The sequence below is a fragment of the Anopheles moucheti genome, chromosome 3, assembly GCF_943734755.1.
Source record: "Anopheles moucheti chromosome 3, idAnoMoucSN_F20_07, whole genome shotgun sequence".
Lineage (NCBI taxonomy): Eukaryota > Metazoa > Arthropoda > Insecta > Diptera > Culicidae > Anopheles > Anopheles moucheti.
In genome coordinates, this window is record NC_069141.1 from 37132186 (window position 1) to 37147800 (window position 15615).

The 15615-nt window shown below is 41.2% G+C and overlaps 1 protein-coding gene across 1 annotated transcript in view; it reads left to right on the plus strand.

Annotated features, from left to right (window-relative positions):
* Positions 1-3439: 3439 nt before the first annotated feature.
* LOC128302399 (T-box protein H15-like) overlaps positions 3440-15615 on the plus strand; it is a 45777-nt gene continuing 33601 nt past the window's right edge. The window contains exons 1-3 of the mRNA XM_053039218.1: positions 3440-3620; positions 13052-13257; positions 13332-13462. Coding sequence (XP_052895178.1) covers positions 3440-3620; positions 13052-13257; positions 13332-13462 — 518 coding nt within the window. The remainder of the gene's footprint in view (positions 3621-13051; positions 13258-13331; positions 13463-15615) is intronic.

Below are 15615 nucleotides of genomic sequence, written 5' to 3' on the forward strand. Positions count from 1 at the left end.
ATTGGGATGGTTGTGCGCGGTGTGAGGAACTTTGTTTCCAAAGCGCTCAGATGTTGTTGGATGTTTTGCAGGAAAATCAATGTTGCAATTGGGTTATTTACACAGTGCTGGAAAGTTCGCTCGAAACAGTATCAAATTACACCGAAAGTACACAAACGTTCCGTTTGATAAAATGTGGACAAAATACGCGAGGAGAATATAGCTCGTAGAATTATTTTAAATCGTTGCATTATCTATGAGGAACGAAACATCTCTCTTTGTTTCCATCAAGTTGTCTGTTGAAATATTTTGTGAGAGATCCAATTTTCTCAACTGCACTAGTTTCTTTAGTAGTTATTTACTGTCACTAAAAAAACCATTTTATTTTTTCCAATAATCGTTTACCGATGGAATATCGTCATTACCTTTTTTTATAGATTTATTTCTTTTTATTGATTGATTTATTCGTTTTTTAAGAACTGTATTACCTTTTACATCTTTTTTATTAAAATGATGAATCTCTAATTTTTATTTAGTTGTTTGTTTATTAACTTCATTTGATTCATTCGTTTATGCATTTGATTAACTGTTTATTTATTTATAAGTGTTACAATTTCTATTATTCATATTTAATATTGTACCATAACTTCTTCGCCGCATACTTTTCCAAATAAATAATCTATATCTATATTATTGCTAATACATGAATCCTTAATTAATTATTGTAGTGTGTTGTTATTTCAACATATGCAATGATTCCGCGAAATGTGAATTTTCTGTCGTTATTGGCATATACCAAGCAAAAATGGCAAAATGTTTGAAATACTTAGCTGAAGTTATAAGTTTAAGTTCCGTTACACTTAACTACCTATATCCGTTGTTTTACCTTCATATTCGTAAATTTTATAAAATGCGTGTATGAGCAATGAACCACAAAAAGGTTCTTTAAGTTTCAAGTTCTTCTTCCTTGGGTTATTTAAAAATCGACCTAAAAAATAATAATTTCTCTTCTTTCCCATTTCCAAAAAAACGGTAAGAGATTGAATTTTCGGTAACTCTAACTAAAGTAAACGTGCTCGAAAGCTCCCCGAAACTGAGTCTACCAGCGGAGAGCGCCAATCGAAATGTTTCGCACCGTTGCGCCATCACATCGTTTCGCTTGATGTGGCTCGATTTTATCCAGAAAGCTTGTTCACTTTGGTGTTTATTTGCCAATGGTCTCTACCGTTCCGCAAACCATCGCGGCGTCGTTTCGTCCTCGTAGTTCCACGCGTTATAATGTTCTACTTCTTTCGCCACTTGCCAGTTCGACCTGTTGGCGCGCCGGTGCTGGGGCTGTGTCAGCTGCCAAGCCGTGCTGCTGGAGAAATACTTAACGAATGAAGAAATCAGCTTTCGGAAAGCCAAGCACTGTAAAAGGACGCTTGTTAAATGCCTCCTCATCTTCGCACCTCGAAATGAGTTTCAGCAAAGTGACAACCGACTGGAGCCATGTTATTTTTTTTTCACTGCGTGCATGTGTGCGCGAGTGTATGGTTTTCATTTTCGCAAAAATGTGATCATTAATATTCCCACCTCTACACGCTTCGTCTAAGTGGTATCTTTTTTTTCTCGTTCTTCTTAGCACCATCTAGCCAGGCGCCAGTTCACCTCAGCGCTAGCGGGTCGTTAAAAAGTGTAAAATGTCGATCGAGGCGCTTCGGTAGGGAATTTTGTGCACGTACCGGCAGTAAATGAGCGAAGACACCAGTTTACAGAATCCTTCAGCGCATAAATGGCGCAATTGTCTTCCGCCGCAGTAGTAACGCCCGCGAAATGTGAATGTTAATTTTACGAGACGCGAAGACACATTAAAAATGGTTCCCAAATTCCCGCAACAGTCGACAAACGTTTCGACGAAATAATGGGGTGTTAGACGAAGAATGGTTTGCAGACGTTGAGTCGTTTGGAAAATGGTGGTGAAAAATGTGTTTCATAACCTTCGCAACGTTATGGAATGGGATGAGAAATAATAAACTGTGACACGACAAAATCAAAGACGAGTTGATATTTATAAATAGAAGTATTGGAATAAATAGAAAAATTGGATAGTGAATTCCAAGAGATATTAGAATAATTAAGAACAATGAAAAACGAGATAAACTCTATAAAACAGATCAAATTAAAAAAAACGTGCAGAAATGGAATATATAATAAATGAGTAAAATGTCAAGACTCAGATTAAAACAAATTACAGTAATCGAATATTATTAAATAATTTTACATAAACTGTTGATTGAGAGCAAAGAAAAGCAGAAAAATGGAAAATCTCTTGGGGTGTCAAACTCACCGAAGGCACTCACCTTCGCCGGAAGTGAGGAAGTGAGTGGTGAGATGAGATTAATCTCATTTCTCCGAGAGCCGAACTCATCGTGAGAATGCAAGTGAGCGAACGGTTCGCAAAGTAGGTGGAGTTATGAGAGGGAAATGTTTTGGTTGAATTTTATGAAATATATGCATGTTTACATTGAGTAAGATAGGAAAATCAAGAAAACATTGTATTTCCTTCGTTTGTTCTTGCCATGCCACAGTGTGCGTGAAGACGGCTTTCTTCCTACGCTACTTTGATGTGCTCCCCTTTAGATGGGGTAGCTGCGTATTGGAACCACCACCACCACTACCATCGATATGCACATCTGCGATGGAGCAACATTTCTGGTGAGCTTCGACAGAGAAGAAAAAAAAAATCCCACTAGAAATTGTTTGTATGAAGTTGTTTTTTTCCCTGTTGTTTTACTGCTCTTGGTGGCGAAAGAGCAGCGCGCGCGTTTGCGACCCGAATGGCGGCCATGATATGCATTCTCCCTTGCAGTTTGCTTGCTACCGGCGCACGTAAGCGCACGTACGCAAACCCTCCATAGCGCGAAAACCCCGGTTGCGAAAACGCGAAAAGGCGCGTGTGTTATTTTTCGTCGTCGCTGTCGTTTGCGTACGCTCAAGGGTGTGTTTTTTGTCGGGAAAATGTGAATTGTTAGGCACAGGGAAATCCGCATCAGGAGGTTCGTTTTATCTTCCGGCGCGCACAAGTGTATACCGCGGGAGTGCAAATAAACACGAAATAAATTAATGAAATCAGGTTTGACAGATTATCGTTCGATAGTGTTCGCTCCATCGAAAAAGCTCCATTAATTTTACCCAAAAACTCCGGGAAATGGCTCGCGGATGTGTTGAAACTATTTGTACCGTGGCTGCGCCTGTGCTGGTCCATTTTCATCGACGGGGGTTCATCGTTCTGCACTGAATGCACACCGGTCTCTTTCGGTTGCAATTTAGGGAAAGTGGAAAACGTCGCATACCGTCGTGTATGAGCTTTCGGTTGTTTTGAAATAAATAAAAAAGAAGGTTCCCTTGTCGACGTGTAGAGTGGTGCTAGTGAATAGTGAAGAATTGTGTCGAAAAGGAGTGAAAAACAAAACACAAAATGTTATTAGGAACGCAAACACACTGCGGCGGTGCGAGGGCGGCCACAGTTGCAGCGGCAGCCGCAGCTGCAGCACTGGTTGCATCGAAAACGGGAAGCAGCGGGACAGATTTTTCTATCGCCGCCATCATGGCCCGTGGTGGAAACAGTTCGAGTCGGGAACCATCGGAGCGGAGCAGCAGTGAGTGGAATTGGAATAATTTCTATAAGTTCGATTATTTTGGGGTTAAAATAGACGCAATTTAGCAATAAGGGTTTCTCTGTTGTTTTCCAAACAGCAAGGTTAATTCTGTTTGATTTCACGTTTGCTGCTTTATTGAACGAATGTTTTCCACCAAGGTACAAACAACCGTCGATGTAACACTTTGTAAACAACAGCGCACTGTGAGCATAAGCTGTGAACACGTGAAAACAGTGCTCTAATCAATGCTGTACGTTGATTCGAGCAATGTGTAGAGCCTGATGGAAGAAGAATACCTCTGTTGTTATCATGAATTGTTTGAATGAAAATCCTCATAAAATTGGGTTCAAAACAAGAGTCTGAAATATTTAATGTAATGTATCGAACTATAAGTTTTCAAGTGCTGTTTTGAATTATAAAGACTTTGGCAATTAAAAGGATGTACCCTTCATAGTATTGCTGATTTAGATTTATTTTCACTAAGCAACCCGGAATTTGTTATCCTTACTTCAAGAGTGACAGTCCTAGCAAACTCCACTATAAATGAAAACTAAATAATATTAAAATATCTTTCACGATTATCACAGAATATTGCATCTTAAGCGAAAATGTAGGTCTTATGTGTATCTCATCTGTATGGAACCACCGCGGTTTAATTAAATTTATATGAACTCTAGAATCATTGAATTGAAGTTTATTATACTGTGTACCTACATTTGGGGATTTAGCTGTAGAATAGATATTCAAAAGTCACAATAAAACTGATAAACTATATATCCTATATTTTTGAAGGAATGCTAACAGGCCCCGACCTGATGTTTTACTTTTCTAAAGTTAAAAATATCGGTTTTTGGTCTCATATTGCAATTTGTAAGGACTGTATTTATTTTATTATTTGTTTTAGTACAAGAATACCGTATACAATAAATAGAGATCATGTTTGTTAACCTAACATCAAGAATGAATAAATGTATAATAAAACGTACCTGAATTGCTGCTCCATCACACAATCGTCCACCGTGAAGAGTTTGTTTGTTTAATGCTAGTCATCTTACAATCATTAAACAAGTGCACGTGATACATTGTGCGTTTGGAATAAAATTCAAACAGTCATCACAAAACTCGACACCAAAATGCGGACAATAGGGAGTTCCAAAGTGGGGCAAACTGTTATGTTCATAGCATTGAAATGCAATTGTAGCAACGGACGGAATGAGCAACACTATTGTTCGCCAGTGTTTGACATAAATTTCTGTTACTTCTGTAGTATTTTAGTCCATTTACGAAGTATCTAAAATATTTGAGACATGTTGAAATGTTAAATAAATATGCAATGATGTATAATTTGACAATATTTAGGTTTTCCTACATAAATATGCATTATTGTTAATTATTTATACTGATGCTTTTCAGTTTAATTAATAATTTAGAACCGTTTAAGCTGAACCAACACATGATATAATTGTATGAATGAACCAAAACCGGATTAAACTCCTTGATAGGGCCCTAAGCAGAATGGAAGTTGGGTGTCCCGTTAGTAGTGGTGTTTGTCGCTATATGGGTATTTCGTATGACAACTTTGTGATATACACCATATAATGATAATGTTTACTTTCTTCGCGATTGCTGCTGGTGACAGGTTCCAAAGCGGTTCTTCTTGAACCAGGTTCTTAAGTTGAACCAGCCAGGTTCTTCAGTTAGCATTCATGCCAGGGGATCCTTGAAACTTGGTTCTCTGCGGTCGCTTAGTTCGCTCCATAGCAGATGCAATTCTGGATGGACCTAATGATAACAAAACAACAACGATATGATAAATATTAGGAAACCTTTTCAGTATCCAGTAAACACGTATAAAAACGAATTATTACTTCTTATTAAATTGTGTCGAAATGCTCAAAACAAACAGCATTATTTATATAAGCAACGATGCACACTGTGACTCCGTTTTGATTTTACATACGATTACAAGCTGCGTTAGCTCGTTTTGTTCTCACTCACATTACCGCACAGCTAATCGGTACAAATAATGCTCATCCTAATGCGTTTATATCGAAGTAAAAAAATCTTAATGGGAAGCAACAATTTCTGTCTAATGATATGTTTGCCACTAAGCACAGGAGTTTTGTAGTAGCAATCGATACAACTATCGCATAGAATTACCCAGATCACATGCGCGAGATAGCACATTGTCACGACTCGCTGGGGGGAGGTATTTTGTTGCGACGAGCAGTGGATACGTATAATTATTTGGTATTCCGTCAGTTTAACGGTTTGATGAGCATCTGTTGAGAAAATTGTCAGCAAATATCATTACAGGGGGTTCTCATGAGAGTTTTCGAAAAACTAACCACCAAAATCCTCTACAATAAACAATTGGAAACAGTTTACTTAATGTTCAACTTGAGTAGAATTGTTTCGAACCTCACAGTACGTGAGAAACGTTATTGTTATATATAGATCAGACAAAATTGTGAAGACAAAAAATCGCACTATTTAACTACACGGATGAGTTATGATTCTAAGATGGAATAAGCTTAAGAAAGCTTCCTGCTTAGAGGGAAGAGATAATGAATGTAAAAAAGCGAATGAATTACAGCACTGTGTACGGAAACGATGAGAGCTACCTCGGCACAACATTAAGGTGAAGTTCAGGCAGATGGGAAGTTTTAGGCATCGTGGAATAAATATGAGCATAAGCACACAAGCACTTTAGTGCGCTCGATGGAAAGCGACCTCTAAGCGTTTTGTGAACGTGTGTTGTTTGCGGTTTCCTATCGAGCACCGGAGTAATATATTTTATCCACAGCCCTTTCTTGGCGGAAAGAAGTGAAGCCATCACGGTTCGGGCGAAAAGCGGACTGCTACCGTTGAGAACCATTCGCACCGGTGCAAAAAAGCGCGGTAGAAATCTTCAGCTCACCACATAAAGTGTCATAAAGCGGGATGTGATCTGTAGCGGCTGTGCTACGTGAATGTGGATGTACGGTTTTTTTTTGCGATTGAATGAGATCATGATTTACGGTCAGCACTGGCGGCTGGCTGCATAATGGCGACAGCAGAAACTGGGTGAAAATGAGCTGCTCATGTTTCTCATCACCATCAGCCGGTCGGTCAGCGATGGGGTCTGCGATGGAAAGGCCTGTGGCTCCGCAACGAATGGCCACTTTTAGTTGACGGGGTTGATTTGTGAGTGTTTTTATTTGCTTCTGTGAAAGGTATTTTGGTTGGGAGACCTTGAATACTTGTTAAAGATTTGCATAAACTTTGTTTTAAACTTGTGCCAAAATGTACATAAAATTTGTTATTATACTTATTTAGTTTACTTTTAATGATGATTAAACTTGTTCGCCCTACATTGCTTTAACAAGTAAACTAACATCAAAATGCACACGACGATAACACATTATTGAATTCTCGTGTTGAATCGTGGATCCTTCAAAAAGTAAAAAAAGGGAAGATATTCACTTAGAAATTCGAATGATGATCAATTTTGGAGTTATTCTTATTCGAATAATTGAGTAATAATTGTTACCATCTTAAAGTAGTAATTTAAGAATAAAACGCAAATATTGCCTTTACGTCAAACTTGCCTTTCAATACCAAGCTATCAAATCTAAAGTTTAAATTATTCACTAAATATTTTAAAACAAACATTGACATATAAAAATATGAACATGAGATAGTTTAGCATAACATAACATAGTTTAGATAATTAAAAATTGACGAGGAATAACGAAATTTGGCCAAACATTTGTCTAAAAATCAAGTATTGATCCATACAATAAAAAAAACGAGTAAATATTAATGTTCTTGGCAAGTTTTAATAAATAGAGTAAAGAGTTTCTAATGATTCTTTCAGCTCAATCGGTTTCCTGCGCGTTTGAATGCGATAGCTATTTGTGCTATGGCTTAAAAATTAAAATGTTTATTGATTTGAAATGTGAAACAGAAAGTTCTGAATCCTTAAGATTCGAGAAAATGGATTAGAACATTACACACTTTTACCACCTTGCTTAATGCATGCTAAAGCACGCCTTTAAATAAAATTAAATAAAAAACAAAAATATTGAAACATTAAAACTTAAATACCTTTAAACTCAAACCTCTTTTGAAAAATAGTTTTAAAATCTGTTGCGAATGTAGAGTTAGAATAAAATCAAAACCAAATTGTGCTGTATCCAATTACGCACCAAAATCATACCTAGCAGCTACAAAGTTGCTCGGAGCCATTAATACAACTTTGTTCTTTGCGCATTAAATAAATACGTACCCAACTACTGACCAGCAGTCCCGAACGAACCTCTTCGCAACCCGTTTCAGAATAATAAAATTGTATTCTCTGTTAACAAGCTTCTGCCCACACCCCGAACGCAATAAACCATCCGTTTCGATTGATGACGGATTTTGCCTGTGCCGAGGCACATAAAAGCTACCCTTTTACGAAACCGAGACCCGATAGCGAGCGAGAGAGAGTGAGAAATACAAAACCCGGCCCCCCGTATCTTTGGGGGTACGTGGGCGAGCGAATATATTGCCGAGCGAGTTGTGCGTTTATGTTTGGCAAATTATGCAGAAAAATATCTATCAACTATTCATCACCAGATGCGATCGATGTCGCGGCGTCTGTTTTTTTGTTGGGAGGTGGCCTTATATTGGGATGACTTTTTCATCGTGCCTTCCAAAACCGTTTAACTCCAGCTAACGCGACGCTTAGATGCGTGCGGCCGCAAGAAATTGTGAAACGTGAGTCAATCTTCCACCCGGTTTCAAAGCGCTGCTGCGATCGTCATTTCCTTCGCGCCGGTCGTACGGCCACATTTCGGCAGTAGTCACTCAAGAAAGCCAGTACCAGTTTTCATCGTTTCGCTTCTCACCCGAAAACTTCATTTGATTGGTATGTGCATGTGTGTGTGTATGTGTGCCTGGGACGGTCCCTTGTGTTTTGCCGTTGATAATTTACGACAGAAGCCCGGAGTTAATCCGTTAGTTGTCATAAATTTCCGGCCACCATCCGTGACGATTCGGTCGTTCTGTTTTCGTCGTCCCGAAATTGCGTTTGCCGCGTTGGATTGAATTCTGCGATGACGCGTTGATGTCACGCGTGGGATAAAATGTGCGCCTGCCGTTGCGCCATTCGTCGTCGTCGTCGTCGTTGTCGTTGTCGTGATCCTCTGGGTCGGGAAATGTGTCGCAGAGATTAATAACCGATCATGTTCGCCCGTGCGCCAGCTACTTACTGCGCGTCAACTGCTTTAGTGGTTGGAATTTGGTTTACGCAAAAGCTTTCTGCACTCTGGTGGAGAAAGATTGGGGAACGGAGCGCCAAACTGCTGCACGGCGGATTTCCATTTCCATTAGCTAAGACAACAACCTTTCATTGGGTGCAGATAAGAAGCTCTCATGCTCCACATCGACGCACATCGGTGGTTTTTGCCGGATGGGTCGGTTGCAGCGGGAGGCGGACAGGATAATTTAGATGCGAAGCGGTAGACACGCAAAAATGGCGCTCGTGTATGTGGTTGCATGTGTATGCCGCGCGCGCGCTGGATGCAGGCCGGGGCATCTGGTTTGGGTGCGTGCTGATGGTTCGGTGCAACAAATGCATAAATTAATTTAAAATAGATTATCGCCTTCATTAGTGCGTCAGACAGTAATTAGGGTTGATAGTGCTTGTAGTGCTTGGCGCACATAGTGAAAGAGCGTAAGTTCATAGTGAAGGAGCGATAATGTGCGCATCCGAAATAGGATTCGCGATTGAACGTGGCCGAGGGATAGAGGGAAAATGGAAAGAGTGATGCAATTTGCACTCTTTTGATTTTGAGCCTTTTTTATTGATAATGTGTTATATATTTTCAGTTTTTTTTTTAAATTTGTTGTTGTTTTTATTGTTCAATAATTCAAATGTAGCTTGACATTTCATAATTTGGATTGATACTGGTATTCTTTTTTGAAACCTTAACACAATAATGTTTAAGCTAGTTTGCTCGGTGGCATTTGGAATAATATCTTGATGTTAAATAGAATGGACATTACACCGTTGGGAAAAATTCTAGAAAACCCTGGTATCCTTTTTTGTCCTTATAGCCTTATATCTATATTGCTATCTCTATTTGGGTGCGTATTACATTTTGCAACGTATTTGTTGTCTGTTATTTTGAGGTACTAAGATATAAATTGTAAGTTTGTTTTCCTATGAATATCTTTTGTACTATGAACATGGTGGTAGGTTTAAAATGCGTTTCAAACATTTGTTTTGGAATATTTGCAGCCTTACAAAGTGGGATTTTGCACATTTGGACCAGACCGGGCTGGCATAAAGAATAATCGGTCTTATTACGGCTTTATATAGCAGCAATTGGTTTCTCAAGTTGAGTTTTGAGTTCCTATTCGGTATTTTATTTGAACTAGTGCAACGTGTGAAATATATTACCTCCGTTTTATCGTCGTTTATTTTTAACTTTCAAGTTTAGCAGTAAGCGACATATTTTTTAATGCCTTGATTAAGGTTCCTAGTAATTGGTCCTGGAAGGTTAGCAGAGGAGCTCATCGCAAAATCATCGGCTAAAGCAAAATATTTAGACTTCGAGTTTTTTAAGAAAAATAGATCTTTTTGAAGTAATTTCGACCCATTCGTTCCAAATCATCTTTTATTATGAATAGTTAAAAATGCACCAAATGATTTTATTTTATTTTATTTATTTTATTTTTGTTTGGATTAGTTGTTTTCGTTTTATTTTTCATGTCGTCGTCGGAATCAAATGTTTAATTCTGTGTCGAACGAATCAACAACACTGTTAAACTTTTTGCTGCCTTTAATAACGCTCCCGAGATAAACAAACGCGGTTTCGATACGCGCATTAAAATAATCATCAGCAAACATCCAATCAGGTAATCAAAGCTGTACCTTATTTCGTTGGGGTTTGAGGTGAGATGCATTAAATCTCCCTCACATTTACGCGTTATTTAAATCGTGTTTTATAAAACCCAAAACAACGTCACGGAAAGGAAAAGGGGAGAGGGGAGGGGGGGGGGGAGGGGGGCAAATTACTGCCCCGGGGGGAGGAGGCAGAAAAATCAACATAAACACATCGGAGTTATTGTCAGCTCGACGCTGGTCGATTAATTGCAACCACCAAAACCAGCCAAACAGCAGCACCGAACCTGTCGACTTGTCTAATAATTTTCTATTACACGTTTTTGCTGCCGTTCCGTTTCGGTTTCGGTGGCAACGAAGGCTTGAGGAAGCGAGCGAGCTTTGCGGTAACTGTGGTACACGCGAGTTGATCGTATGGTAATTACGGTTTCGGTCACATCAGCAAAATCCAAACCGGTTCAGCCGTCCGCGTCACCCCATGGAGGGCGATGCTGCGAAAATGGTGGCGAAAATCGAGCAATCGCTAAATTGGAAATTGGAATAACGCTCCCGCGGCCACACCAGGGCTGGCACCAGTCGTCATAGTGGCTGTGTTGATTGAATGACAGCTCGTTTTGGTTTTGGGCTAGCGCGATATTTGGCATATTGGTACCGTGGCTCGATACCCCGTACATGCCCTTCGGTCAACGAGTTTCATCAGATTCGGGGGTTTACCCTCGGTTGGGCTGTGGCGGAACATGTCCATCTGTTGTCGCTAGTGTGGTCTGCAGGGAGGGAAAGCGTTAAAAATAGCTTGAACTAAAAAAAACAATACTCACATACCCATACGTTTTGTCCTGAGCACGATACGATTGATACCTCACAAGCGTGTGCAAGAGAGGCGGCAGATCCGCTGGCAGCACTGTTATTATCTATCAAGGAGGTTATTATTTTATCATTATCCATGTGTTACTACCGCGCACTGCATCCTTCACCACTGCCCCGCCATACCATCCCAAAAAGGACCTGCGGCTCAATCGATCAGCAACCATCAGCTATCGGGGGCCTTTAAACGGTGCGTGCGTGTCATTCCGTCCTTTATGATTTTGTGTCTAATTTTGATAAATTGTATAATTAAAGGGTCATTTCCCATTCGATCAGTTTGCGGTTGGTTGGACCGCGAGAAATGAGGCAATGGAAAACCAAGCGTTTTAAGGAAGCGATAATGGTGAAGCATCCTTTTCCGAGAGGTCTTCGTAGCGCTTCAAAAACGAGGGGGCATACAGTTAAACAACAAACACGTAGGCCTCTCCGGTGATGTGGAGGGTTTTTTATGAAGGGTTTGGGAATGGAAAAAAATCAGGATTTAGGGAGAATGTACACTTTCTTACCATGGCAAGGATGTCTCTTCTCCTACAGCTGACGCTGTTCGATTGGTGGTTTCGTAAGGAGTTGAAGAGGTTAACTTCTTCACACTTGATACAGCACGAGGTAAAGGACAATAAGAATACGTAGCAATGTATGATATTAGTGGTGGTTGAGTAACGAAACCAAAAAAAGGTAGTTTAACCATCTCATTAGCTGCGCTTTGTTTAAATGAATCGTTTATCTTGCTAAAATTATATACAAGGGTCTATTTATTAGCAGGAAGTTTACGATTGAACTCCTCGTTCCATCTTAGATGCGATAGAAGAAATAAAAGAGAATTTTCTACGTCGTTAAAGTCGTGTAACAGAGAGCAGTGTGTACAATTTGTTGAAGACATGTAAAAAGGATGCCCTAGTTTATGTACCAATGTAACGCAACCAACTTCAGAGGCGAGAAATATTATTCAAATTTATTCTACTTTTTACAGACTTTGCGTACTGCTGTGTTAAATTTGATGAAAAAAAAATCGCGTAAAAAACGCATTGAATATCTTTCCCAGAGACAAACACCAAAAAAGTTATTTTTGAAAAGCAAAGTTTGGTGAGCTTTAAAGGTTTTTTTTTCTCCAAAAGCATCCCGTTTTTTCCCCGCTTTCAGTATCTCGGGAAGCCTAGAGAAGCACATAAATCATTGAGGATGGCGTTATGATTTACTGCTGTGGTTCCGGCCTTGCACAAGTGTTCTGGCATCGAACGCGCAATTCGAACCTTATCGTACTTCCTTCGTTCGGAAGAGAGAAGGCTTTCACGGCGATTCTGAAGATGCGCAGATGGAAAGAAGTAAGAAGTTGGAAAGAATGTTTAAAAAGTGTGCGATTTAGTTAACGGGAGCACGGGAACAACGAGCTTGCGGCTCATTAGAATAGATACAACAAGCGATTGGAAAGCGAATGAATGTTACAAAAAGAACACAAGCGCACGAGCAAACGCTTGTTTCACGGTTAATTTAGATGCAAATTTAATTAGCCTCCGTTTACTAATGCGTTGAGGGCACACGTTTAGTAGGTGGGAGTTTCAAAGGTGTAGATAGCTGTGGCTGATCCAAAACGAACTGAATGGGCTTGATTTATTGATAGCAAACAATTTCTAGGTAGCGTTACGATGAGCGTTGTTGAAAACTGGAATTGAACGTTAAGTTATGTTTACTTTAGGTCCTCTATCCGTTGATCGGTTCCCCGAAGCTGATGACGATATAGATGTGGATGTGGAGCAGTGCAGTGATTCGGAGGTGGCAGCCAGCTCTAACCACGGCACATCCAAGCACCGGGCAACCAAATCTCGAAAGGAAACGACATCACCAGCACGTACTACTGGCAGTCCTTCCGACGAGGAAAGGCTTACTCCAGAACCAGCACAGGTAAATACTGGTCATCTTCAGGTGATCTTGTAATATCTTTAATATCTTCTTTCCATGCGATACCTTTTTCTTAGTCAAAATCAACGATTGTTGGAACGTGCAACTGCGACGAACTGCGGCCTGTACAATGCCACCTAGAAACGAAGGAGCTCTGGGACAAATTCCACGATCTTGGTACTGAGATGATCATCACTAAAACTGGACGGTAAGTTGAAGATCACCTACGTACCTCTACTGTCTACTAGTAGTTACTTCCTCGTACACACCTCTGACAGTTTCGCGATGTCACAGCAGTGACCCAGAGGGCGCTGTCAATCGGTTGTTGCCTATGACAGCTGCGTCAATCACTACCGGTGTACTATGGCGGCAGCCTTTTGACGTTGTCTCCCGACCGCAGCACACATCTGTCAACAGCGTAAAAATGGCTGTTGAACAAAATAAGCGTATGGCGTCGTATGCTACTGGATGGCACGGTGCGCCCTGACCCGGTGTGCATGTGCGGCAACACAGGCCTAGTAATTGCGGGCAAATGAGTTTGTAATCGGTGGGCAATTAGCAAACACCCAGCGCCTAGGATCGGTTTGCGCTGGATGGCGGCCTACACGAGGTATACGCGCTAAGGCATATACCGATGACACGTGTCGAGGTTGGCCGGAGTTGAGTTCGCAGATGGTTGAGTTTGATAGCCGTACCATGTAGGACGTTGATTATGTTAGCTGTTGGTAGAGCGGTGTACTACTGCTGGTGCAGCTTAGTTTGGCTTGTCATTTTTATTTACTGAAGTTGCCATGGTGACCATGGAGTGTCTTGGTTGCTTTGGATTACTGCATGCATGATCAATGTTGATAGAGCCATTATTTATTTGAAAATGTTTGAAGTATTATTTGAAGCATTGAAGATGACTTGATGCAGTGTGCTAAATGTATAAGGAAAGAAAGATTTGCTTTATGCTATACGTTGCTCGAAAGAGATCATGAACTTCCATCGTAACGAGCGCATTGTACTGGTTTTATCACCTCAGGTACAAGGTCAAACAGTCATGGTACATACTTTAGCATAGAAGAATAGCGTAGAAGATCGCTCTTTTCTCACCAAACGACCCCAACCATATCCGTCAACGATCGATCGTTCGATCTGCCGCGTGTAATCCCTTCCTGCTCGATTGGCCACTTCTCACGCCAAGGTTCGAATTTTCTCAACCGGCTTTGCATGCGCGATGTTTTATTGCTTTACGAGCTCACATCAGGTTCCCGGTCGAACCGGTGGAGAATAGCAGCGCAACGGCAACGATCCCGAACCACGTTATTACCCCATTCATAGCACACGGTACCGGCTTGTCACGATGTCCCGTTGCAACCTTCAGTCCCATCCTCCGCCCGGACGGGCTGGCAAACAAGCGACATGTTTACACCCCCGGGTTGTGTAAGCTCGTTACCGGTGTTCCGCCCGAGAACCAGAACAACCGGTGATCCGGGTTGTTAGGAGGTGTGAAAAACAACGAACCATCGATACGGTACGGGAGATCACGGATCATAATCAGGTTCGATTTGATCCGGGCATTATGATGGTTCCGATGCTGGCGAAGAAGGCCAACACTGGCAAAACCTTGGCCTTGGCTGGGGTCTACCTCCAGCCCATATGTGTTTTATAACTTTTCGTCGCCGCAATAAAGCAATAAAATCGCTAATCCACCCGATGAAAGTGATAAATTTTCACGATGTCAATGGCAAGCGAATGGGTGTTCCGTGGTACACAGAGGAAGCTGCCATCGGAACCTGTCATGCATGGGGTTTTTTTTTTTGTAAACTGGTTTATTGTCAGTTGCGGATGCGCAGCACCTTCGGTCACCTTTTTCGGGCCCGGGGCTGTCCACTCCGAACGCGGGGCCAGGGGGACACCCGACCTGCACGGGAAAACCTGGTCCATATCGTCCTCGCCGTGGGGGAGTGATCCGACAACGGTGTTCGGCGCGACCACACACCGAAACCGATCCCGGGGTTACCGTCACGAACCGAGTGGCCCCGGGGGCTATAGAAATTCCTTTACATTTACGCGGGGTTCGTTTCAATTTCTTCAAATAAAATCATAATTTACGGGCCCCTTCTTCATCACCGTTTTGGCCGGTGGTTCGTGTGTGTGGATGAACGTTTAAAGTGGACCATGTCCTGTCAACGAGTGTCTGCTGCTGGGCCTGCTGTTTTGCGAGCGCTAGTACACCACGCTACTCGACAGATCTCGGGACGCGGTGTGCGGAGGAGGAAACGAGGTAAAAAAGGCAGAGATCATGTTCGTTGTGATGTTGTGCTAGCATGAGAAAAACATCGACACCGAGTGCGGAATAAATCAATAAGCATAAAA